At 32.6% G+C, this 27,534-nt stretch overlaps 3 protein-coding genes across 14 annotated transcripts; 2 read left to right on the top strand and 1 right to left on the bottom strand.

Moving 5' to 3' along the window:
- Positions 1-2,175: 2,175 nt before the first annotated feature.
- On the bottom strand, positions 2,176-4,973 carry LOC107896995 (glycosyltransferase-like KOBITO 1). 12 transcript variants are annotated; one of them, XR_005903574.1, is made up of 5 exons: positions 4,820-4,970; positions 4,066-4,215; positions 3,225-3,270; positions 3,013-3,100; positions 2,176-2,609 (listed from the first exon to the last, which is right to left on the bottom strand). XR_005903574.1 is itself a non-coding variant. In XM_041079255.1 (4 exons), the coding sequence occupies exons 2-4, from the start codon at positions 4,162-4,164 to the stop codon at positions 2,463-2,465; spliced, it is 351 nt and encodes a 116-aa protein (XP_040935189.1). In that variant the 5' UTR covers positions 4,165-4,176; positions 4,820-4,973; the 3' UTR covers positions 2,176-2,462. The 12 variants fall into 12 exon arrangements, 1 of the variants encoding a protein (XP_040935189.1); XR_005903573.1 differs by having other exon boundaries at positions 2,176-2,606; positions 4,820-4,968; XR_005903577.1 differs by lacking the exon at positions 3,013-3,100 and having other exon boundaries at positions 4,820-4,973.
- Positions 4,974-21,029: 16,056 nt separating this feature from the next.
- LOC107896997 (ammonium transporter 1 member 1) lies at positions 21,030-23,016 on the top strand. The gene has a single exon (XM_016822326.2). The coding sequence runs from the start codon at positions 21,735-21,737 to the stop codon at positions 22,767-22,769; it is 1,035 nt and encodes a 344-aa protein (XP_016677815.2). The 5' UTR covers positions 21,030-21,734; the 3' UTR covers positions 22,770-23,016.
- On the top strand, positions 21,312-21,647 carry LOC121202992 (putative ammonium transporter 1 member 5). Its single transcript, XM_041078509.1, has one exon. It carries the CDS (start codon positions 21,312-21,314, stop codon positions 21,645-21,647), a length of 336 nt encoding a protein of 111 aa, XP_040934443.1.
- Positions 23,017-27,534: the final 4,518 nt, after the last annotated feature.

The following is a 27,534-nucleotide window of genomic DNA, read 5'->3' as shown; positions in this document are numbered from 1 at the left end:
ATCCAAGCATCAAAAAGATCAAGAGAATATAATAAAAACAACAGAACAATCCAAAAACAGAATCAAATCAGGAGCAAAAGGTGATCTTTTTTATTTTTTATTATATATATTTCGAAATCCTCTTTTATAGTTCCTCTTATTTTTATTTTTTTTACATTTGTGTATAGATAAATAAAAAGAGAAATAAAAAGAATAATAAAAAAGAGAGAATTTTTTTACCTTTTCCGGCCACCGTATACGGTGGCTAGCGCCGGCGCCGGTGACGGTCCGACGACTGGACGGCGGCCGGCCCAATGGCCGAAAATCGCTCAGCTCTCCCTCTCTCCCCTTTTTTTTTTCCTGATCTTGTTACAAATGAAATTTTTTAATTTTTTTAGGCTATTTATGCTGATTAAAAACGGTGCTATTTTGGCATTAAAACCCAGGGCACAAAACGACGTCTTTTTGCCCTGGGTCGGGTCGACCCGACCTAACACACTCAGGATCCGCGTGTTTTTTATTCAATGGGCTAATTGCGAAATCGGTCCTTCTGCCTTTTCTATGTTTTGCGATTAAGTTTCTGTATTTTTTAAAATTCCCCCCATAATTTTATTTGGATTTCAAATAAATCCTAGTTGATGCGACGTCATTTTAAAAGCTTGGGAAAATCGTTCTTTTGGTCCTCACTGTTTTAGCGCATGTTCAAATGAACCCTTCTTTTATTTTTATTTCAATTTCGCCCCAAATATTTTGTTTTTTAGTTCAATTTAATCTTTTTTTAGTTATTTTACTATTTAAATTAATTATTTAGTATTTTTATTCTTATTGTATCTATAATTAATATTATTACTATTATTAGTCTTACTATTTATTTTGATTAATACTCATATATATATACGCTTGTTATATAGTAATAAATTATTATTTTCAATATTTTAAATATATATATATTATATTAACTTCCATGTTTTATCACTATCACTATTATTTTATACATTTCTATATTATGTTTAGCTTTTTATATATCACGACTTACTATTATATATATTATTATGTATATTTTTAGTATATATATATTTATGAAGTATTATCAATAATTTTTTTAACATTATTATTATTTTTAATATGTATATATTATGTATATATTTTAATACTACATTATATATATTTTTTATATTATGTATATATTTCTAATATTATATATTAAGTATTTCTAATATCATTATTATTTATATATATACGTACGTATCTATGTAGCATATTAATAAGTTATTTTTACATTATTATCATTTCTAATGTATATATATATCGTATATGTTTTATATATATTATGTATATATTTTCAATATTATTAGTTATATTTTTTATATACTATTCCATGTACATATTTTTATATCATCTTATGTATATATTCTTAAACACTATTATATATATACATATTTTTAATACCATATTGTGTATATATTATTATTACATTTATTTTATTCCTATTATATTTATTATTAATATTAGTACTTATATTTTATTATACGTGTATATATATATTTTATATATAGTATTATTTTCGTATATCATTATTTTTATTATTATACTTATTATTTTCACTATTGCCACTTATTATTTTATTTTAATATTATTATGTATTTATTTTCAATATATATGTACATATTTATTAATATATTTTTATGTTATTAATATTTATAATAGATATTGTATATGTTCATTTATATATATTATGTATATATTTTAGTATTATTATGTATACACTTTTTATTCCTATTATTACATATACTTTAATATATATATATATATCTAGCACTATTAATTTTTTTTGTAATATTAAGGCTCCGTTTGTTTGTAGGTAAAATATTTTCCGGAAAATGATTTCTGGAAAATGATTTCTGAAAAATGATTTACTTTTCTGGTGTTTGGATGAATCTGTGTAAAATATTTTCTGTTGTTTGGTAGATTTCCTGAAAATATTTTCTGGAGAAGTTGTTTTTACATATATATTAATAAATTTATATTTTAAATTATTTTTACATATATTGCGATGATTTATTTATAAATTAATTAATCAAATTAAATATATAATAATACTCAATTATTAAGTTAAAATATTAATCGAAAGTCAATTGAAACCAACCAAAGTCAAATAAATTATTTGTAATTGTGTTATAAAAGCAACTATCATTCTTACAAATCAAGCAGTTTCAGTTACTAACATGTATATCAATGATATGAAAGCAACATAAAACTTTCTCTATTATCAATGACCAGCTGCACATATCCCATCTCATCCCTAATGCCCCAAATACCCTTTATCCTTACCCACCCTTTATCCAGATATGCAAAGTATATTGAATTACATAAGAATCTATGAGAAATGTATTTGTGATGCTAATATTGCATCAAGTTATTTGATCAAGATTTTCCATTAGTACATAGTCACCATAGTCTGGAGTTTTCATATAATTGTGCCATCAATGAGCACCATTTGGACGAAGCTCATCTTGAACACGTGCAGCTTCTTTCTCATTCCCATAAGTCAAGAAGTAGTTTGGGTTACAACGAGTTGCTTCTCTATACAAGCCAAAATGTGTTTCCTTTGGAAGATGGTCATAGTTCTTCTTGAACATTGACACATGTTTGTTTGCAAGTCAGAAATTTTAACACATTATCACAAGTACAAGATAACTTGTAAAACATATTATTTAACTATAATAATAATCAAACGGTCCAAAATAGTAATGCATTTCCTAGACAAGTAATCCATATAAAATGTTTGAATTTCTGTTGTTTCAAGTTCAAACGACTACCCTCAACTACCATGACACCTTCCAGCATAGCACTACTAGAGCCTTTATATGCCAGCATATCCATTTAAGTTACGCATTATAGCAAAAAGGCATCTTATCCGTTTAAGTTAAAATCATACATCATTTTGAATTGAATTTTAAAAATGGATGCTTATAAAAGTAGTTTTAATTTCCTGTCATTTCTTATTTTCTAAAACGTTATAATTGTCATTACCATAGGAGTATATTTGCGAGTTAAAATCCCCTTTCTTAGGAGTTTCAGCCTAAGGTCTTTATCACCCCAAACAACATGTTCCCTGTACCTACAAAAACCAGAGGTCTGTAGTTTGACATCAGCGCATCCATACATTTGTATCGAGCAGAAAGGTGCAATAAAGCAATGCATCCAGGAAAAAAAAGAAAAAAAGACTGCCTTCAAGTTTATACCAGTGAAGTAACTCTTCCTCTTTGCAGTTGAAGCAATTATGAATGCCTGCAAAGAATAACATTTATACAGACAATGACAGAACCATTGATAATCAAGATCCAAGATGGTTCTAGCTCATGCAATGTAATATAGTCCCTGAACACCTCACAGGAATATTAACCAAAAAACTCATCATGCATAATCGTAATGCCTTATAAATTGCTTGGGAGGTGGGGACGCTATAAAACATCATCCTTAATATTGCTTCCAATTTATAAATTTCAATCCAAAAGTCTCATCTCATAGCAGTAGATATCCAGTTCAAATTTATAGAGGTTTAGTGCCTTAATAGCTTGTTGCATTTCCCATATCTTAATAAGTCTTACAACTCAAAAATAGCAGTAGTAAAGAGACTGAGGTAAACAAAAATATCCAGTTCAAATCTATGTATGGGACTTGTCCCTAAAGAACCAGAAAAGCAACAAATGGTGAATATTTGCATGTGCACAAATATAATGAAAGAAAGCATGAAATAAATGCAAAATAAAGACAATTTATCACTGGTAGACTTCACATTCAGCAAAGGTATTAGTTAAAAAAATAGTAGGAAGAAACATTGAGAACAACCTTGCTTTCAGCTAAAGTAATAATTAAACAAGCATAAAATCAATTGAAACTTCAACTTATAAATGAACAACAACATATAAATGAACAACAACTCCCTAAAGAACAACAACATATAACTTATTTCATAAGTAATTCAGACAAACAAGCGGAGGAAAATCAATTGAAACTTCAACTTATAAATGAAATACAGAGCAAAAATTAATTCAGAGGAAGCCAAAGTCTTCATAAACTCACAGGAATAGATTCCAAAACTCTGGAAACATTGGGAGATGTTACATGTCCTTCAAAAAAGAGGTAAAAGGTTGTGACTCCAATAACCTTATGATAAAACATCCATGGTAAAATCTGCGCCAACCCGGTTGATGTACTTATTGGAATACAAATCTGCTATATGAGAAGCAAAACAACCTAAGGCTAAAAGAATCACACTAATTGCTTCTGATCGAAAACTAGACTAACATAGAAGAGATGGTAGGAACATATAATGGATTTATGGTGCTTACGACAAAACTAATTAATGAGAAAGAAAATCTCTTGATAAAAGAAGTAAATTATAAAGAAATTTAAAAAAAAATCGAACATGTCAATTGGGAGAAAGATTCAATTTACACATCAAAAGAGAAAAAACATGTAATTCAATGAATTGAATGATAATAATAAGTTTGATATAGAATCTGAAGCACAGAAATGGATCAAAGTCGAAATTAGAAAATTCAACAACATCCCAAGCCAAAAACACCATGGTTAAGCAATATCGAACAAGTATCAATCCCAGAAGCAGGATCAATTCAGATCAGTTAGGGAAAAGAAGAAGAAGAAGAAGAAGAAAAAACCATACCCAAAAACCAATTTTAGGGAAAAGAAGAAGAAGAAGAAAAAGCCGTACCCAAAAACCAATTTCAGGGAAAAGAAGAAGAAGAAGAAAAAGCTGTACCCAAAACCAATCTTACAGAACTGGATGAAGAACGGAAGAAGGAGAAAGTCTTACCTTGTTTTGGAAAATCTCAGAACAGATGAAGAACGGATAGTGAGATGGGAGGAAGAATTTCCGGAAAATGTCTTACCGATTAAAAATCTGTAAGACATTTTCCGTAAAAAAGGCCCGCTTTTTACCGTGTTTTGGAAAATCATTTCCCATGTAAATTATTTTCCTGCAACCAAACACTGTAAAACTAGGAAAATATTTTCCGCAAAACCAAATCCTTGCAAACAAACGGACCCTAAGTTTACGTCACTTTACTTATTATTATTATATGTTTATATATACTTTCATCCTTATTTCACGGTTAATACTATTGTTATCATGTTTAATATCGCATACGTTGTTATTGTTTTTTAATATTATTGCCATAGTTATTATTTGTTTCGATGTATTTCTAACTCTATTATTTTTGTTTCCTGCCATTTTGTATCATCTTGTTGTTCACTACTTTAAAGATTTTTATTCATGTCTTTTAATTTCCATAAATAAGGCAATTTACTGATTTAACATTAAGCCATCGATTTCATCGCTATGTTGGGTGAAATTCGTCGGCTCGTGTTAAAAACGGAACACCCTTCTAAAAAAATCGAAAACTAAAATTTCTCATTTTTCAATCGGATCACGATTAAATGTCAAATTAAATTCGTACTTTTGAAAATCAAGACGGCACGCATTTAATAAAGATACCAATTTTGGGCATCGCGAGGGTGCTAATACCTTCCTCGTGTGTAACCGACTCCCGAACCTTATTTTTCTCTGGATTTTCGCGTAGACCCAAATTTGGCCTTCATTTTTGTTCAAGAATAAATTTTCTTTTCTAAAAAAGATGATTTATTAGGTGTCCAATCACACCTAGAAAAAAGATCGGTGGCGACTCCCTTTTTTTAATAAAATCGAAAGTCAGTTTTCAAATTTTCAAATCATCGCCTCAATTAGCGATCGGAAGCAAAAATTTTATGTCGCTACAATGTCTTAAAGTTTAAATCAACCAATGCACAACTATCTACAAATTAATCTAAAAAACATAAACAAAAATCTCAAATTGATAAAAAATCATTCTAATGAGAAAATTACTTAAACACAAGAATAATTCAGGGATTTTCTAATAGTCATATAAATAACCTCCCCACACTTAAGGTGTATATTGTCCTTAACAGAGAAAACTAAAACTGCCCTAAATATTTGATGAAATTACCAAAAATGGCGAAAAGAGGAATTGTAAACAAATCTAGATATAGTGCATGATTCCGAGCAAACTAATAAGAAAATAAACACAAATAGTGAAAAAGATTAAAAGGTTACTAACTCGATTAAGAACAATTACAAAGATAAAAACATAGTTCAGAAGATAAGAAACGAAACAAGTTTAAGAAAATAACAATAAAAATAACTAAAAAGAAAAAGAAAAAGAAATCAAATAAACTCAATGATACTCATCATTAGAGGCGTCGGTGTCGTGAGTCGTCGATGCTGAAGAGAAGATTTAGAGATGCTGACAGATCTGCTGCAATGTCACATCAATACTGTCAAAACTCTAAAAGCAGTGTTGTTTGAAGCGAGTGAACCTCTCAGAGAGGTCCTCTAAAGTAGTAGCAGAAGAAATAGGACAGTGACTCAAAGGTGAAGGATGACGTGGATCTTTGTGATGGAAAGAGACATCATCAGTGAAGTTATTGAGTTCATTCTGAGGGTTAGAATAATATAGGTGGTACTGAGGAGGATCCACTCCACGAAGTCGCTCAATCATCCTCAATATGGGTCATGCTCGATATTTCCTGCGGGGACATTTGGCCAACTAATGTAAGCGAGAAGGACTGCTCTAGTGTGTTAAGGAGACTGAAGTGTAGAGTGAGTCGAGTTACATAAAGGCCTAAACTGATAGGACCCTACCTGTTGTGTTCTATTTGATGGCAAAAAGCGAGAGCGACGAAGTTGGCTACATAAAAAATATGCCCCGTGGCCATGCTCTATAGAAAATATGCATCGGTGGTACCAACGGCTTCGGTGCTCACTCTCCTACCGGTTAATGTGTGAGCTAAGAGGGCATGAATATACCATAAGGCCGGAGGAAGAGAAGTCGCCTTCAAGCGACTCACATCATAAGGTCTCGTACCCGCAGTGAGGTTTACCCAGCAGGTGAGTAGTAGATGTGCCGATATAAGCGGAGGAAGTTCTCGACACTCATGTACTCTTCAGTGTATAGTCCCAAAGTAGTGCCAAACTCAGTGACACTTATATGTTGCGTCGTGCTACAAAGTCTAAAAGTGATAGTGCCAGATTCATCATGAGCTGTTATCACTTGCTGTAGGGTAAATGTAGAACAAAACTTTAAAGTAAGCTCCATATATGTTGGCTCGATGATGGAAAATAACTGGTCCCACGGGGTTGTAGTAATGGTGGCGCGAACATAATTAGCTCACTAGACTTGCTCCAAGGCGACCCAATCAATACATCAGCCTAAGTCGAGTGGCCTTAGTCGAAGTAGTTGATATAAGTCATCTTAGGGACCCTATAAAAAGCAAAAGAACGTATGTCATGCCTCAGTGGAAGCGCCCGAAGAAGAGGACATGCCAGGGGTCTTCCGTTTTTTTGAAGCGGAGACGGTGACTTTAGATTTTCCTCGTGTTTTCGTTATGGTGTACTTGTCAGATAGAATAGGCCAATATTAGAAAAACACGAATAAAAATATCACCAATTAAACAAAAAGAAAGGCTGACGAATAAATGTTGAAATCAAAATATAACACGAACTATCCGCTCAATATGAACATAAAAAGCCAAGCTAAATAAATAGAATATCTACACCTAAAATAATAAGTACTAATACCTCATCATATAGAATTATGTAGGTGACTGACTAATATTCAAACTAACGTAGGAAAAATAAGACAAAAATAAGTAATGAAAAAGGGACAATTTAAATTAAAGCTACTATTAATAAGAAGACAAATAGAGAGAAAACTAATAAGAAGAATAAGACTAAACTAATAGAATAAAACAAAATCAGAAGCAGGAAAATGAAATAATAACAATATAAATAATAATGATACTAAAATAAAATAAAATAAAAATAAGAAATAATAAGCTAAGAGAATAATAATAATAAAAGAAGTAAATAAAAGAAAATAAAAATAAATAATTAATTAAATAAAAGAAAAGAAAACCAAAGAAAAAAGGCAAAAAGGGAAAAAGAAGGATCGACGGAGGTATACTCAGTGGTCAGTGGTTGACGCGATGAGGGTCGGTGGCAAGAACTCGGGGCTCCGACGAGGGAGAAAGAGTGTGGTGTAAAGGAGAGGATAGGATCAGAGGTGGAGGTGGCTGGTTCGATGGAGGAAGGGAAAGGGAAAGGGAAAGGGGAGGAGTGAGCGTGCACGTGCGCGTGGGAAAGAGGGAAAGCTTGGAATGGTAGGGGTGTGACGCGAATGTGGGGGATTGAAGGGAAGGTTCAATGAGAGAGGTGGCTAGGGTGCTCGACAAGGGAGGAACGATGGCCGAAATAGGGGAAGAAAGTTGGAAAGATGGCTAGGGTTAGGGGTTAGTTGGGGAAGAAGACAAAACAAAGAAAAAGAAAGGGCATGTGCCCATCTCGTGTGGCATTGCCTAGGCCGTGTGGATCCTGAAAATAGCTCTTTTGTCTGATTTTAGCTTTTTTTCACTCCTTTCACTCCCAAATGCTCTCATAAGTATAGAAACATGAATTTAAAAGATTAGGAGCATCAAATTCACCAATTTGCATAATTAATCATCCAAAAATGCATTAAGAATGAGATCAAAATATGTTACTTTTATAGCTTATCAGCTTTCTTTGAAGAGTCAATCATTGTTGTGCATTTTGGTGGATCAATTGGAATATATGCTCACATATAAAAGTTCAAAGATGGGAAATATTTAGCTCTTGACTAAAAACCAATTGTAACGGGGAGTATTTATAACTTATTGGCTTGATGTGTATAACACGTAAATAAACATAATCTGATATTGAAATAGAAAGTTTAGTTCTCATAAATAATGGTTTAGACATTAATCAGAAGCATTAAATCAATAATTTCTCTAAACCATTATGGACATAAATAACAAACTTTTACCGAAGTTTTTCAAACTCAATCAGTAAAAGACTGATACATAAACTCATCGATATTAGCAAGATGAATTGTCTTAATTGCATGATCTAAAATTAATTATTTAAATAAGCAATCTTGCAAATGATAGGTTTCAAGTTGATAACACATATGTGATTCTTTTGTAGATGTATCTACCAAAATCATATAATATCAAAATCATCCACATAGTGGATGAATGGGCCATATCCATTTCATAAACGTAAGACATTAAATCTTAACTTTAGCTAGTGAGTTTCTAATAAGCAATTTTCATTGAGAACAAGCAGCAAATGAGAATTCTTTAAATTAAAAAATCTCGTAGTTCTTTAATGAATGTCAATATGAATTCTCAATTAATTTTTGCATCATATATGATCCAGGATGGTCTAACTGGTCACGCCAAGTAGTAAATGCATTTGTATCAGAAAACTTCTGGTTTATTTTAACATGTATTTCAATTTTATTAGTCATGTCAATATAAATTGTGACAAATTAATAATTTTACTGTTATTCCTTTTACTTTGTATCCACATATAAGTACTATTGTGACATTTACTACTGGAAAAGTCTAAATCAATGTGAAATTTATAATGCCACTAAGTCAACAAAATAAATATAATTTTTAAACAATTACATAAAATATTTGCTTCAAGGAATATGCCAAAATCTACAAATATCCAAAAAGAAACTATTATATTTATTGCAGACATTCATTTCAAAGAATGTACGTGAAAAAAGTAATTCAAACAATAATGTACACATATATCATATTTCTTACCAATAGGATTATAAAGATATCATTTTCTTCAAGGAATGATAAATTAATATAAATCATTGAAAATTTTGTACCAAGAATAAACATTTGGCAGTATTCTGAAAGGAACCCACCCATTCAGCCAAAGTACTTATCCTTCGCCCGATCAAACCCTAAAAGAGCTGTTTAAGCTCATCCAACCAAACACACCACATAGGACCTTGAAAGGCTCATCTAACCCTACACACCATGTATGTGGACTAAGCTACTCAGATAATAATACGCAGAAAGTTTGGCATATATGTAGTACAGTGCATTGCAGTAAACTGCTGTACCGATAAGTTGCAGTTAAACTGCCAGATCAAAAACAATCTTTCTTCTTTTCACAACTCAACCCAAAAAGACTAATGCAAATGTAAAATGCAAAATGCACACCATTCAAAAATAGATTTTCAGAAACATAATACGAAATCAGAAATGTACACATTCAAATGCCCAGAATTAGAATCAGATATAACATAATATCAATTAACACTCAACTGAATCGCTTAATTAAAGCTATGATTGCAAATAACGCACAAGTCTATACCGAAACAAAGTCCCTACCACCATTACAGAGACCTAGCCAAAGGTCGGAACAAACAGAATTGTAATCAGATATAAAAATAGACAGTACAAAAATTGGCAGCATGAGGCCACACTGCTGTGTGGAAGTACCCAGGTCATGTGGGGGTCTACACGCCCGTGTGAATACCACATACGCCCGTGTGGAGGGGTTATATGCCCGTGTGAGCAGCCTGTGTAACTCATTGTCCAAAAGTGTTAAAATTAAGAGCAGAGGAGACACAACCATGTGGAAATCTCACACATTCGTGTGGGGACACAAGCCCGTGTGGTACCAAAAATCATCGAACACCCTAAATCCCTATTGTACATAGCCATATGGACCGCCCGTGTGGTTACGAAACCACATCGACACAACCTAGAAAACACAAATTTTGACGTCAAAAGATCCTTAACCTTTAATAGTGCAGTAACACACCCTAATTAGTCGAATTTTACGCAATTTAATAGCGATACAACATTACGATTACGCAATCATTGGAACACCTGAAATTATCGAATTTCTCAAAATTGATTCAATAATTTACGATTAAATTAAAAATTTATGAAACCTACACCTAAAATCACGATTTAAACACCCAAAAGTGATCGATGCCTCAAATTCACCAATTCTGAAAACTCCTATCGACGAAATTGTAAAACTCATAAAAAAATAAAGTAGAAGCAAAAGAGTCGAACCCCAATCGATACGAAAAGAAGCTATCGAAAAGAAGCAGTAGAAGAAAATCAAAGATTAAAAGAAAAAGAAGAAAATGTGAAGAGAGAAGAGAAGAACGTTAGAAGAGATTTTTTAGAAACAACCTTTTTTTTCCCAAAAATAAAAATACCATAAATTAAATAACATAAAAATATAATAAACATAAAATAATAAAAAAACAAAACTTAAAAAAATTAATTCCTCAAATACGCATGAGGATTTTAACCCAGAACCTAGAAGTAAACTAATACACAACCAACCACCAGACTAGGAGGCCCATTCTGACATAAAACACAGCAATCAACCCAATTGTTCGATCTAGCCACTGACTCTACCTACAAATCTCAAAAATTCCAACTCCAAGTTTCGAGGTGTTACAACTCATCCCTCCTTAAAGAAATTTCATCCCCGAAATTTCCCATTAACAGAACAGTTGTCTAAGAAAAACTCTACCACTACGCTCCCGCTGCGCACTCTAAACCCGAGCACTAGCATACTATACTTTGACATAAAAAATTCGCACACATACTCAAACACTTAACTACTAAACCAGATAGACATTTATCCATCACAGACACAAATGCTATCCAACGAATAAACATCCATATCTTTCAAATAAATAACATAAAGAATCACAACAACCTACAACCATACATGTCTCAATTTCGTTGTGGACACTCTCTAATTCGATGCTTCGTGGACCTACATCTAATACATGCTCCTAACTTCTTCCGACAATCGCCCGAATGACGCTTCTTACAGTGCCCACAAACCAATATGCTCGCCCAATTACAAGAATAATTCACACAACCTTTACTAACATACAACTGCGTTCTTATATGCTTTATAGACTAAGGCTCCAACCTCAAAGGACTACGATCCCTTTTCTTCCCACAATCCACACACCTACCTTGAACTAACTCTCTATTCGTCCCTAAACTAGTCTCGAAGACTTTCTCTAACACCTCTCTCACCACTCGAGTCAACGCCTCGGTACTAACCTTCGGGTTATCTCTACTCGAAGCTGGCAGAGCCACATTGACTTCTGACTCCTGAACCAACACACGTCTCGGAGAAGCAAACGAGTTTTTAAGAGTCTCACTAGATTGACCCTCATGATTATGCTTACCATCAGAATTCTTATCGGTTTTGTGACTATATTAGAGAATTTACATTTTCAGAAAATGAATAAAAAATAAATACGAAAATCTATATTTCTAATCTTACAGTTTTGAATTTCCACCTTGGACAAGCATCAGAGTCTCAGACATTTTATCTCCTCAAAATCAGTGAAACACACATAATTTCAAAATACTATGGTATGGTATATCAAAACTTTTTTTTTAAAAAAATGAACACATGTGCACACGGATACGTAAAAACACAGGCGATTTTTTGCAAACCAAGCTCTAACACCACTAAATGCAATGGCCCAAAACCCAGCCTAGAAGTTTAGACTGAATCTCGGAGGTTACATTGATCATAGAAATTATTGTACGTAAAATTTGAGTTTAACCAGCTAGAAAACATACGATATTTAAGTTACGTAAAACTCTTCGTTGTAAAATTTCGATATTACAAAAATTTTAGTACAAAAGTCGCTTACGTGCGTAAAACCCAAAATTCATACCACAGTATTCAAAATAAAACTTACAGTTCAAACCATTTATTTATAAATGCAGAATTTATGAAAATAATTTTAAAGTTGATTCTAAACGTGGCTGTCTGATATCTCCGACGTGTCGAGACCAGCAACAACATACAAAAATACCTAAAAAATAGAAATTGAGGGGGTGAGCTACATGAGCTCAGTGTGAGTTCGAAACGATTAATAATAGATTTACAAAAGAGAGTTCCAGATAGCAGTTCAATAGCAAAACACACTTACAGAGATATACAGAAACAGAAGGTAAATTCGAGGTCAACGTCTTAACAGAATGTAACAAACAAGCACACCACATCATAGACAGAAACTTAACCAATAACCCGTCAATGGGTTAGTGCCAAAACACTTATTATCACAAACACGGTGCTCCAAAACGTCATCATGCTAACACTTCAATACACGCAAAAATAACTATACAATTTAAGTAAACCAAACAGAATACCAACAAATGAACTTACACCCAGTCACTTAACCATATGCACATTAATGCAGTCAACTAGAAAAAGAACCCATACAGCTACTCGAAGCTGGCAGAACCACATTGACTTTTGACTCCTGAATCAACGCACGTCTCGGAGAAACAAACGAGTTTTTTAGAGTCTCACCAGATTGACCCTCATGATCATGCTTACCATCAGAATCTATATCGGTCTTGTGACTATATTAGAGAATTTACATTTTTAGAAAATGAAAAAAAATAAATATGAAAATTTATATTTCTAATCTTACAGTTTTGAATTTCCACCTTGGGCCAACATTAGAGTCTCAGACATTTTATCTCCTTAAAATCAGTGAAACACACAATTTCAAAATACTGTGGTATGGTATATCAATTTTTTTTTAAAAAAAAATGAACACACGTGCACATAGACACGTAAAAATATAGGCCGATTTTTTGTAAACCAAGCTCTAATACCACTAAATATAACGGCCCAAAACTCAGCCTAGAAGTTTAGACCAAATCTCGGAGGTTACATTGATCATAAAAATTATTGTACATAAAATTTGAGTTTAACCAGCTAGAAAACATACGGTATTTAAGTTACATAAAACTCTTCGTTGTAAAATTTCGATATTACAAAAATTTTAGTCCAAAAGTCGCTTATGTGCATAAAACTCAAAATTCATACCACAATATTCAAAATAAAACGTATAGTTCAAACTATTTATTTATAAATGCAGAATTTATTAAAATACTTTTAAAGTTGATTCTAAACGTAGCTGTTCGAGACCTCTGACATGTCGAGTCCAGCAATAGCATACAAAAATACCTAAAAAAGGAAAACTGAGGGAGGCGAACTACACGAGCTCAGTATGAGTTCGAAACGATTAACAACATATTTATGGAAGAGAATTCCAGATGGCAGTTCAATAGCAAAACACACTTACAAAAATATACAAAAACAGAAGGTAAACTTGATGTCAACGTCCCAACAGAACGTAACAAACAAGTACACCACATCATAGACAGAAACTCAACCAATAACCCGTCAACCGGTCGGTGCCAAAACACTTATCATCACAAACATGTTGTTCCAAGACGTCATCACGCTAACACTTCAGTACACGCAAAAATAGTCACACATGTTAAGTCAACCAGACAGAATACCCACAAATGAACTTACACCTAGTCATTTAACCATATGCGCATGAATGCAGTAAAGTAAAAAAAGAACCCACCTATCCAGCCAAAACACTTCTTTGCCCCCGATCATACATCAAAAGAGCTGTTTAAGCTCATCCAACCAAACACACCACATAGGGCCTCGAAAGGCTCATCCAACCCTACACACCATGTATGTGGACTAAACCACTCAGATAATAATACGCAGTAAGGCTAGCATATAAACAGTACAGTGCATTGCGGTAAACCACTGTACCGATAAGTTGCAGTTAAATTGCTAGATCAGAAACAATCTTCCTTCTTTTCACAACCCAACCCAAAAAGACTAATGCAAATGTAAAATGCAGAATACACACCATTCGAAAACATACTTATAGAAACAGAATACGAAATCAGAAATGCACACAGTCAAATACCCGGAATCAGAATTAGATATAACATAATATCAATTAACACTCAACTGAATCATTTAATTAGAGCTATGATTACGAATAGCGCACAAGTCCAGGCCGAAACAAAGTCTCGACCACCTTTAGAGTAACCTAGCCAAGGATCGGAACACACAGAATCATAATTAGATAAAAAAACAGACACAGTATAAAAATTGGAGATATAAGGCGACACGGCCGTGTGTTCCAGTCGTATGGAAGTGCCCAGTCCATGTGGGGGTCTACACGCCCATGTGAAGGCCACACACGCCCGTGTGGAGGGGTCACACGCCGCTTGTGCAGCCTATATAACTCACTGTCCAAAAGTGCTAAAAATTAATAACAGAGGAGACACGACCATGTGGAGATCTCATACGTCCGTGTGGGGACACATGCCTGTGTGGTACCAAAAATTATTGAAAACCCTAAATTCCCAATTGCACATGACCGTGTAGACCGCCCGTGTGTGGCACACGCCCGTGTGGTCATAAAACCACACCGAAACAACCTGGAAAACACGAATTTTGAAGTCAAAAGATTCTTAACCTCTAATAGTGCAGAAACACACCCTAACTAGTCGAATTTTACGCAATTTAACAGTGATACAACATTACGATTACGTAATCACTGGAACACCTGAAATTACCGAATTTCACAAAATTAATTCAATAATTCACGAATAAATTAAAAAGTTATAAAACACATACCTGAATTCATGATTTAAACACCCAAAAATGATTGACTCCTCAAATTCACCAATTCTGGAAACTCCTATTGACAAAATTGTAAAACACAGCAAGAGAAATTGAGTAGAAGCAAAAGAGCTGAACCCCAATCGAGATGAAAACAAACCACCTAAACGAAGCAATAGAAGAAAATCAAAGATTAAAGGAAAAAGAAGAAAATGTGAAGAGGGAAAAGAAGAACGTGAGAAGATATTTTTTAGTAACAACCTCATTTTTTTCCAAAAATAAAATACCACAAAATAAATAACATATGTAATATCCTGATTTTGGGCCTAGTCGGAATAGCGGTTTCGTGACCACAAAATCCGAGATAGAAATAATTATTTTTTGATTATTTTGAGGTCTATGATATGATTACATGATTGTGTGAAAATTTCGTGAAGAAATTTTATGCATAAAGTGCTTAAATTGAAATTAGGGACTAAATCGAATAATTTGTAAAACTTGCATTCTAGAAGTTTCTAGTATGAAATTGTTTTGAAATATTAATTAGGAGGTCTTAAATAGAAATTTTACCAATTTCTAAGTCTATGGACAAAAATTGGACATGGATGGAATTTTTGGAAAGTTTAGTAGTACGGGTATTTTGGTCATTTAGGGGTAAAATGAATTAAAATACAAAATTAAAAGCCAATTTTGCTCATCTTCAACCCCATGGACGAATATAGCAAGGAGAAACCATGGCTAGGGTTTTTCAAGCTTCCAAGCTCGATTGTAAGTCCGTTTTAGCCTCGTTTTTAATGATTTTTATGTTTTTGGAGTCCCGGTAGCTTGATTAAGCTTATGCTAGCAATAATTTAACCTAGGGTTTATATTTGGAAAAATACCCATAGGTGAAATTTGTGTATTTTGGTGTTTTATGATGGAATATGAGGTTTTAAATTATGTTAGACAACTTGTGCTACTCGGTTTTAAGTGAAAACGAGCAAAAGGGCTTAATCGGTAAAAATACCTAATAGTCATAAGTACATGTTAGAGTGAGAATTTGATGTTGCCATAGAAGGGAAAAATGACCAGCATGTCATAAAACATAAGAAAATAGGCTGAAGTTTAATTTACGAGCTTTGGGGCAAAAGTGTAAATATGCGAAAGTTTAGGGGCAAAATTGTAATTTTTCCAAAATATGATTTTGGGTCAATTTGAATAATGTGAGTCCTAATTAGACTATATTTTAAATGATAGAGCAAGGAAAACTGAAATTCGGACTAAAATGGGGAAAATACCAAGTTATGGACGAAATGGTAAAAGTAGCCATTTTCGCATACGAGGTAAGTTCATATGTAAATGTTGGTAACATAGTTATTATTTTAAATGTTTTAATGTTATTTAAATGATATGATAATTATTATGAAATATTATACTTGTGATAATTGTTTGATAATATGTCAAATTATGTGATATACTTGGAAAATGTGAAATACTACCGAGTATCAGTATCGGCATTCCGTAGAAGATGGTTGAGACACATGATTGGGAAAAAGGTCCCGTTGAACCTTAAGAATGGATTAGGATACAAGTGACATGTCACTGGGATATTTGGGCATCCGAACTCGTTGAGTTGAGTCCGAGTTCACTTATGGATGCGAATGTCAGAACTCGTTGAGTTGAGTCCGAGTTCGTGAGATGTAACTAGGCATCCGAGCTCGTTGAGTTGAGTCCGAGTTCACTTATGGATGCGAACGCCTGAGCTCGTTGAGTTGAGTCCGAGTTCACTTATGGGCGGGTTACATGGTAGCTTGGCTACATATGTGGCACTTATGTGCAAACTTTCCATGTATCCGAATTATATTCTGATGTGTTCAACGGGTAAAGTTCTACTGAAATGGAGGAATACTTAAGATGAAAGGGACGTATTGGTAAGTGTTGTGAAATGGGTACTTTGAACAGGTATGTACTTAACCCTCGGGTTGAAAAATCGATATAACAACAATATGGTAAGATGATAAATGAAAATGTGATATGAATGTCTTGGTGATGATTATGCAAATGATGTTTTATGTTTGCTTATATGGTTATGTTACTTGCTATTTGCATGTGAACTTATTAAGCATTTATGCTTACTCCCTCCTTTTCATTCCTTGTAGTTTTGACAAGCCAGCTCGGAAATCGGGAACGGTCAGAGGCTCGCTCACACTATCCGTATACCATTTTGGCATAATGGCTTGTATATTTTGAGTATGGCATGTATAGCATTATAATCATTTTGTATATATGGTCTTATGATATGGTTATTGAGTGGTATGGAAATGCTTGGTAATGATTAGCCATTGGAATGGCTAATCATGATCATATTTGGTGTTATGTATGTCAAATTGCTAGCTAATCCATGGAAACCATGAAATAGGTAAAATTTACCATAAAATAGATTCAGGCAACAGTAGTGACGTGAATTTGAAAAATCACTAAAAATAGTAGAAATGGAATTAAATAATGAATAAGTTATGGAATCGAAGCTTGATGAGTCTATTTTCATATGGAATAAGCGAAACAGGTATATGACTATATTTTCTGAGATGTTTAAATTTTTGTGAAACAGGGCCAGAGCGATTTCTGGATCCCCTGTTCTGAATTTGGAAATTCACCATAAATTTTACAAAGATAATTAGAAGTCATGCTTTATATGTACAGATTCCTTATTGAGTCTAGTTTTATTAGAGATAAACGACATAGTTATTGAAGCTCTGTACAGGAAGATATCTGATTTGTAACACACAGAGGTCAGAGTAGTTGAACCCTGAAACAGGGGAGACTTTAACTAATAAACTGTACTAATTGGCCCGACCAAAAAATTCTAGAAAAAAAATTAGTAAATAGATATATGAGTCTAGTTTTAGGAAAAATTTACGGAATTGGATTTTGCATTTCAGAACTCGAGATATGAATTTTTAAGCGACTGTAACGCAGATTGCTAGCTTGACTGGAAATTTTAAAATGAATTGTATGAGCTGTTTAAGTAATGAATTAAGTCCGTTAACACCTCGTGTTCGACTCCGGAAACGGTCTTGGGTATGGGGCGTTACAACATAATATATATATAATACATAAAAACAAAACAAAACAAAAATAAAATTAATTCATCAAACACACATGAGGATTCAAACCCAAAACTCAGAGGCAAACTAACACAAAACCAACCACCAGACTAGGACGCCTATTCTAACATAAAACACAACAACAAACCTAATTGTCCGATGTAGCCACTTACCCTACCTACAAATCTCAAAACTTCAAACCCCAAATTCCGAGGTGTTACAGCAATAGTGATTCATATGAGGTATAATCTTTTATTCATTCACAATCTCAACATGATATCCATTATAATGGATATCTTTTAAAACTAATGCATTAACCATCACAAATTTTATACTTTTTAAATATTAATATACTAGCTATTCTGGAGCTTTCAACTAATTTTGACCTATTAAATATTGGAATAATATTTGTTTGTTTCAATATCAAATAAGATAAATATTTTCTATCTTTAATGATAGAATTCATTACTACATTATCATATCATTCCTCAAAGAATATTAGCAGAAACATAATATCTGGGCATACACCGCATATGTGACTAATAATTTTTCATATCACATTGATAACATAGCTTATCTTTATCCTTTGAAGAATTATCTTGAGAACTCTCAATGTTCTCTTATTTATTTTTATGTTCTCACTTTTAGTGATCCATGATTATATCTTTTATTTTCTTTATGTTTGCATTAACTTCAGGGGATGCAACAAATCTGGTAGGATAGACTTCTAAACACTTCCATTGATTCTTTATTTCATAATCACCATCGCAAAACATGCGTAGATTTCAAATCAAAATCTATCTATCATGATTAGTCTCCAATTATAATAAACATGATATAATAAACAAATTATAGTAAAATATACCTGAGATTCTTTAACATCATTGTTACCACCTTGGCTATTATCACGAGCACTATTACAAGTAGTAAAACAACTTTATTTCCGTAATAACATTTATAATCTAATAGTAAAAAAAATCATTTAATAAACAAAAACAAAGTTTTCGTGTACAATGCTTGAAAGTTATCCAATACATATTGTTCCAAATTTCAATACTACATATATGTTATAAAATCTTATGATGCTCTAATAAAAAAATTATAAATTCAATTTAAAAGATACAATAATTTCAAGCATATTTAATAACAATAATTTAATCATAAAAAATTTTAATCATCCAAATATCATACATACTATAATTTAATAAAAGAATCTTAGTTTAAAAGAAACCTTTAAGTAATAATTTTTTTCATAAAATAATTTTACCAAAAATCAATCAATAAAGGAGAAAAACATAACACGTAAGGATTATATGAATTTCTTTGCATAAAAGGGCATAAAAATTTAGAGACTTACATGTACTTGAGTGGTTAAATGCTCTAATGATTACCCATAGTGTGCAGGCTTCAATTGAAATAGAGCAACTCTAGGAGGCAATCAACAACAGTAAATTTGAGGATATTTTTGCGACTTATGGAGAAACACAATTAAAAGATAATTGTGCTGATAACATGTTATAAAATAAAAGACAAAGAAGAAAGAAGAAAGAGGATGGAAGAGAAAAAAAGAGAGCGTATTTTATTTATCAATCGGAATCTTTACAATATTTCTCAAAAGTCTCTATTTATAAGAATAAAAAATATAAATGAGTAAAGATTTACTTCTAATCACTATTAGAATTTAAAGTACATCAAAATTGATTTTATCTTAATAGGCATCCACTTAATAAGATATTCATAACAAAAACTTTAAAATTTACACAATTCTTATTACTAAAGATTCAATGGAATATAATTTTTACTTTGAAAAAAGGTATAATATGAAATAGAAAACAATTTAAAATGGAAAAAGAACCCACTGCCTAAAAACTAATATTTTTTTTAAAAAAATTGATTGCACAAAAATAAAAAAATATTAACTTTGGGAAGAAAACAAAATGATTAAAAATTGTAGAACAAGAAAAAATGTTAGTTTATAATTTTAAAAGTTAATTATTTTAATAAATTTAATTAAGGTTAAATTAAGATGAAGAAAATAGTAAATATAGATGAGTGTATAATAATATTTTGTTATCTTTAAAATTTAATAACGTAAAACTATTTTATTAATGTCTAAAAAATATGTCTTTTATGATAACCTAATATAAGTTATGCACTTAAAATTTATACTTCATTCACCATTATTTTAAATTATTTAAATTTAATATAACTTAACTAATTTTTAACTTTTTACCGACACGTCAAAAAGGCATTTTGATCTTTAACTAACAATAGAGAATATTAAAAATTAACAAACACACATTTTTTACATCATATTTCTACCCCTCTTTTCAAAAACATTTTTTTAATGGCAACAACGAAATCAAATTCAAGATTTGGCTAATTTGGTTTGAGGTTAAAACAAGAGAAGGAAGATGGTACTTACAGTACTTTTAATTTTGCACTCCCAAATGACAAAAACTTAGTGGCTGAACGTGAGCCATAGAAAAACTTTTAACTTTTCGTTCTTATCACAGGAAAGAGTTTTTGTACCGAATTATGAAAGTATTTGCCTCATTATATATGTTCTTCCCCAAAAATGAAAATGACAAAGTTCTTACAAGAGTGAATTTTATACCCATGCCGATGTGCAAGTGCTTGAAAGTTGAGACTGATAAAAACAAAGATCCAACCCAGTCAATTGGGATAATATATTATAATGATAATGGATACCCTACTAACATCCATTGTGCTTAATTGTTCCTCAAGTTCATGATTGAGTATTTGAGTGGATATTGCTGCCCATATTAACCATAAACATGAATTTCTCTATACCATTTTAGGCGATGGGAACTTGTTCAGCGGACCTAGCTGCGCTCCTCTGCCCCAACGCCACCGCCATTGCGGCAGCTGACTACATATGCAACAAGTTCAGTGACGCTTCCTTTGCCGTTGACAACACTTACCTTCTCTTCTCAGCTTACCTTAACTTCTTCATGCAACTTGGCTTCGCCATGCTTTGCGCTGGCTCAGTCCGTGCCAAAAACGCCATCAGCGTCATGCTCACTAACGTCCTCGACGCCGCCATCGCTGGCCTCTTCTATTACCTTTTCGGGTTTGCTTTTGCCTTTGGTTCCCCTTCCAATGGCGGTTTCATTGGTCGCCACAATTTTGGCTTATAATCCATTCCTTCATCTTCCTTTGATTAGAGCAATTTCCTTTATCATTGGGCTTTTGCTGTTTCAGCTGCCGGGATTGCTAGTGGCTCCATGGCTGAAAGAACCCAATTCGTTGCTTATCTTATCCATTCATCTTTTTTAACCGGTTTTGTTTACCCTGTTGTTTCTCATTGGTTTTGGGCGACTGATGGTTGGGCCACTGCTTTTCGAGTAGATAATGGCTTCCTCTTTGGTAGTGGGGTTATTGACTTTGCCGGTTCAGGGGTTGTTCATATGGTTGGTGGTGTAGCCGGTTTATGGGGTGCACTTATTGAAGGACCAAGGATAGGCCGCTTCGACTCTTGGGGCAGGTCAGTTGCCTTGCGTGATCATAATGCAACCCTTGTTGTTCTTGGAACTTTCATACTTTGGTTCGGTTGGTATGGGTTCAACCCCGGTTCATTTAACAAAATCTCCGGTTTGTACACCTCTGGAAACCATTATGGGCAGTGGAGTGCGGTGGGGAGAACAGCGGTGACCACCACTCTAGCCGGATGCACGTCGGCGTTGACTACCCTTTTTGGGAAATGGATCTTGACAAGTCATTGGGATGTGACCGATGTTTGCAGTGGTTTACTTGGTGGTTTTGCTGCTATCACAGCAGGCTGCTCTGTTGTTGAACCCTGGGCTGCCATTATCTGTGGCTTTGTGGCTGCATGGGTGTTGACCAGTTGCAACAATTTGGCCGAGAAAGTGAGGTACGATGATCCATTAGGAGCGGCTCAATTGCATGGTGGATGTGGGGCTTTGGGGCTAATTTTTACAGCTTTGTTTGCTTCGGAAAAGTATGTGAGGGAAGTCTACCCCAGCAGGCCGGTTCGATATGGTTTGTTTATGGGAGGTGGAGGGAGGCTGTTGGCTGCTCATATTATCCAGATTTTGGTCATTGTTGGGTGGGTGAGTGCTACAATGGGGACCCTGTTTTATTTTCTTCATAAATTTGGGCTTCTGAGGGTTTCAGCTGATGATGAAATGGCCGACATGGAGTTGACAAGGCAGGTGGGGCTCGCTTATGTTGACCATGATGAAGATGAATCACAAAAACAGGGGATTCAAATGAAGAAAATTGTTGGAACAAAAATGTGAAGAAAATTGAAAGCCTACAGTATATAATATATTCAATAAAAATATGAACATATATATTGGAAAAAATAAATCGAACTAAAAAAACATTAGGGTGCAGTGTGCAGCAGCACTTCATTCTTAAATAAAATACAAATTATATTTCTCTTGACTCCTTAAGTAAAATATTTCTTGATAAATATTTTTGAATAAATTATATTATTTATTTATTTGATTTTTTTTCCTTTTCTTAATATATTGTTTAATATATTTGATGAGTTTGGTCTTATGAAAGAGCAGAGAGTATAAATTAAGATAAGACTAAGGCCAAATTTTTTACTTTTATTTTTGAAATTATAATAATATTTATGAAATTTTTAATATAGTATTAGTGCATGTTAAAAAGAAATACTTAATTTTATATAGTGTAATTTTTTAAAATTTTTTTTAAAAATACATTAAATTAATTTGTTTAATAAGAAAAAATATTCAAAAAAATTTAACATTTTTTTTATGTTAAAAGAAAGTCGCTCAGATTTAGAAATTTTCTAGGAAAATCTTGTATCTGTAACCGTATATATTCACCAACCTTTTTACGCCAACAAACATGTCATCAAACTCTACAACATTTCTAGTAAATTCTCAACTTAGAACAAGTAATCATCTCACGGTGCCATACTTAATCGCCTTTTTCAACCTCAGATCAAGTCTCTATATTGTAAAATACAAATATTTATCTAATGGAATAATGAATTATTTCATCTTCCAATTTAAAATATAATTTAATTTTCTATTTAATATTTTTTGTCTTTTTTAATTCTTAAATTTGTATTTTTTATCAAATCACCAAAATAAATAGAAAAATTAATGTCTATTAACTTTTTGACCTGACAATCCTCATGTATGTCAAATGGTTAACCGAACCGAATTAGTATTAATCAAATTAATCAAAATTTTTAATCTTTTAACCCTTAACCAAACTGAAATTTTTTCAAAAAAAATTAACCGAACCAAAATATTTCGATTAATCCGATCGGTTAACCGAAATTTATATGTTTTTTTTTTGTTAAAACTAGTATAAAACATATAGTAAATAAATAAATTGATAATGTTCATTTGACTGAATTATTCGAATTAGTAATAGCCTAATACATATAATATAAAACATTATTTATTAAGTTTGGTTAATTAGGTTAATTACCCGATTTTGAATCGAATTAACCGTTAACTAAAATTTCAAAAAACTATTAACCGACCTCCAACAGAACTAGACAGGTTAACCAATTGATTAACCGAATTAGATTGATTCGGTCGGTTAATTCGGTTTTAACCGAAATTTGAACACCCCTACGTGTATACCAATTAACAATTAATTAAATTTTTAAAGTTAAATTATTAAAAAAATATATTTTTAATAATTTTTTATAGTTTTTAAATATGTTTATTTTAAAAGAATAATTTTTTATAGTTTTTTTTTATTTTAAAAAATTAATTAATTGTTGATCCTTGTCAACAAAGTTAACAAACGTTAACTTTTCCGTCCATTGTGGGATGATTTGACAAACAACATAATTTAAAGACTAAAAGTGATGAGTAATTATATTAAGGAATAAAATGATTTTTTTGTAAAATTGGAAAGTCAAATAAATCATTGTGCCTTTTAAAAAAGGCTTAATTGAACAAGAGGCCTTTAAAGTATGCCCTTTGTTTAAGCTAGGTACCCAAACTTTTTTTATCGAATTAGGTAAACTTTATTTCGTAATCGAAATTAGTCTTTGCTGTTTACATTCGTTAAAAAAACCATTCTAGCCAATAAAAAAGCACCGCATCACCACCTTATTAAAATATAATTAAATGAAAATTTTATATTAATATTACATAAAATAATTGTATTAATATTAAATAAATAAAATACTCTCAATCCCTTTCCATTCCCCTTGACACACCTCTCATTCTCAAAGAAACTGATCTAACAAAATAGAGAATATTAAAAATCAACCATTATCTTTACTTGGTTTAAGAGGATTGGTTGTGACGATAATGAACAGTGACGATGGAGCGACTAGTGCCGATCTTGAAGGAGGAGAAATTGGTGATGCAACCTGAACCAAAAGATATTAGAAAGCAAAGAGAAAAGATAGAAAGAATTGAGAATGAGAGAATAAGGAAGGAAATTGTATTAACCAAAATCGATAACTATTTCCCCTCTCAACAGCAGGTTAAAAGAGCAAAGAGAGCATCGTTACAAAAGTTAGTTAGGCCATACAACTATGATTGTTACTCACCAAATGCACCATTTCAATAAGTCTATGCACACCGTTTCATTAATACAACACACACTTAAATGTACCATTTCACCTCGTTATTCATGTTTCATATTTTAATATTTACCCCATAACAAATACTCCCTTCTTAAAAAAAATCCTTGCCTTCAATGATCAAGGTGAGGAAAGTTGCTATGTAATTGCTGCAATGGCTCCTAAGTGGCGTCTTTTGGAAATATGTTGGCCAATTCCACCAACACTTCAGTGACCACGTGATTTCCCTTCTTGACCATACGACGTTTTGAGATTCGAACAAGTTCTTTGATCAAAGCACCATTTGTATCGACCACTAGTAGAATAGTTTGGACTAGAACTGATCCAATATGCTTATTCATTTAGGAGACATGGAATGTAGGGTGCATATTAGAACCCTGAGGTAACTGTAAACGGTATGCCACTTGTCCCAACTTAGCTACAATGGCAAAAGGACCAAAGTACTTAAGAGATAATTTCTGATTCAGCACTCTCCTAACCAAATACCTGAAATTGCTTATCACTCCTGTGTCAATTTGCTAATTGTTTCATTCTGTCCTTAGCCGATTCTAAGTGAAACTGAAACAATTTCTTGGTAGCTTCTCAATGCTGCAAGCTCATGTCCACATTGGCCACTGAAGATGCTCTAACAATTTATGGCATGTGTTGAGGTGGGGGTTGGCTATAAAAAGATTCATAAGGAATGGTATGTATTATTGAATGAAAGGTTGAATTATACCACCATTTAGCTAAAGGAAGCCAAAACAATCAATCACCAGACTTTTCCCTAGTCATGCATCTAAGATAATCTTCCAGGCATCGGTTGATAACCTTAGTTTGCCCATTTGTTTTAGGGTGATAAGCAATTGAAAGGTGCAAGTTAGTCCCTATCCTCTTGAATAATTCCTGCCAAAAGGTACTAATGAATATTATATCCCGGTCTAAAACAATGGAATCAAGCATTTCATATAATTTATAAATATGATTCAAATACTACTAAGCTCCTATTACTATAGTAAAATGGTGGGATAAGGCTAGAAAATGCTCATATTTAGTGAGGCGATCTAACCACGCCTTCGAGTGAGTGAGCCGGGGCTTAAAAATATGCAATTAAATATGGAAAGTGAAGTGTGATTTATGGAAGAGAACATGCCAAATTGTAATATAGTTAAGTTTACAATTAAACACTTTAGAAGTGTTCCGAGAATCATACCCATGGGATTGCTATGTTGGTGAAAATTATTATTAAACCAATTATCCAAAAACAATTATCAGGCTAATCAAGTTATGGAATAGTAGTGAAAATTCTAAATTAAGATGGTGATGCAACTAACTAAATTAAACTAAACCAAAGTTAAACTATTTGAACTTCCTATTCTTTGTTTCAACTATGCGAGTTACTTAGCTTAGAATTGATTGAATTGGTAATTATCAACTAAGCTAGTAATTACCCTTAATTGAGTTATTTACCACCCTTAACTAAGAATACCTTCTCGGTCTCATCCTCGCTAAGATTTACTATCTAAGATACCCTTTCGGTATCACCGTAGAGCACAAGTTTGCTAAAGGCTTATTCAACTGGATACCCTTTTGGTCTCATCTGTCTAAATGTTCTACTAGGGTTATCAATCCCAGTATACTAAGTTATTTAGCAAACTCAAATAAATACCCAATTTTGTATGGCTACTCATTCAATCGATTAATTAGTTAAACAATTGATTCATGTGAAATATGTATAAAGCATAAGTTTATTCTACTATTTATACAAACAATCAATTAATTGAATTAGCGACAGAGATATAAATAAATAAAATAGGAAAAAGAATGCTCATGGACTAATCAAGGTAACAGCACGCATCTGAAACAAATCATCTAACTCCGAAATAGAATAATTCCACTTAAGAAAACATAAAAGAAAACTGAACTAAGGAATAACTGAAAACTGAAATCAAAAGTATGAAATTTCTAGCCTGTCCTTTAATTCTGGTTATTGTTGGATTTGATGCCTTGAGTGTAGTATATTCGTTTGTAAACTTGTAATCTTTTAGAATAAATTGGTTAATAAAATAATTCATGGATTACATTAATATAATTTGTATAATTGTCCTCATGTGGTTTTTGCATGCAAGGAAAAATAGAAGCAAATATGGGTTTAATGGTTGATTAATGTTTAAACTAGTACTAAACGATATTACGTGGTCAAATCATAATACAGAAAGATAATTTAAATTAGTAAACAAACCTAAACATGTCATTCGTCTAATAAAAATGAGCAAACTGATTGAAAGACTAATATGCCGTCTATGAAGTCCAATTTGGGAGATGTCTTGTCTTGGGCATTAGAGCGAATGAATCCTAGAAGATATAGACATAGATGTGACTAACTAGACTGTCAGTATATCAAGTTGGACCTAATAAGAATAAGACCTGAATCTGTTTATGGATTTATTCACTTGTGACGTTCCTAATGTGGCATATGTAAATCTTGAGTG

This window comes from Gossypium hirsutum, chromosome A10, assembly GCF_007990345.1.
Source record: "Gossypium hirsutum isolate 1008001.06 chromosome A10, Gossypium_hirsutum_v2.1, whole genome shotgun sequence".
NCBI lineage: Eukaryota > Viridiplantae > Streptophyta > Magnoliopsida > Malvales > Malvaceae > Gossypium > Gossypium hirsutum.
The sequence above is the reverse complement of the archived record's forward strand: the minus strand, read 5'-3'. Positions and strand labels throughout refer to the sequence as shown.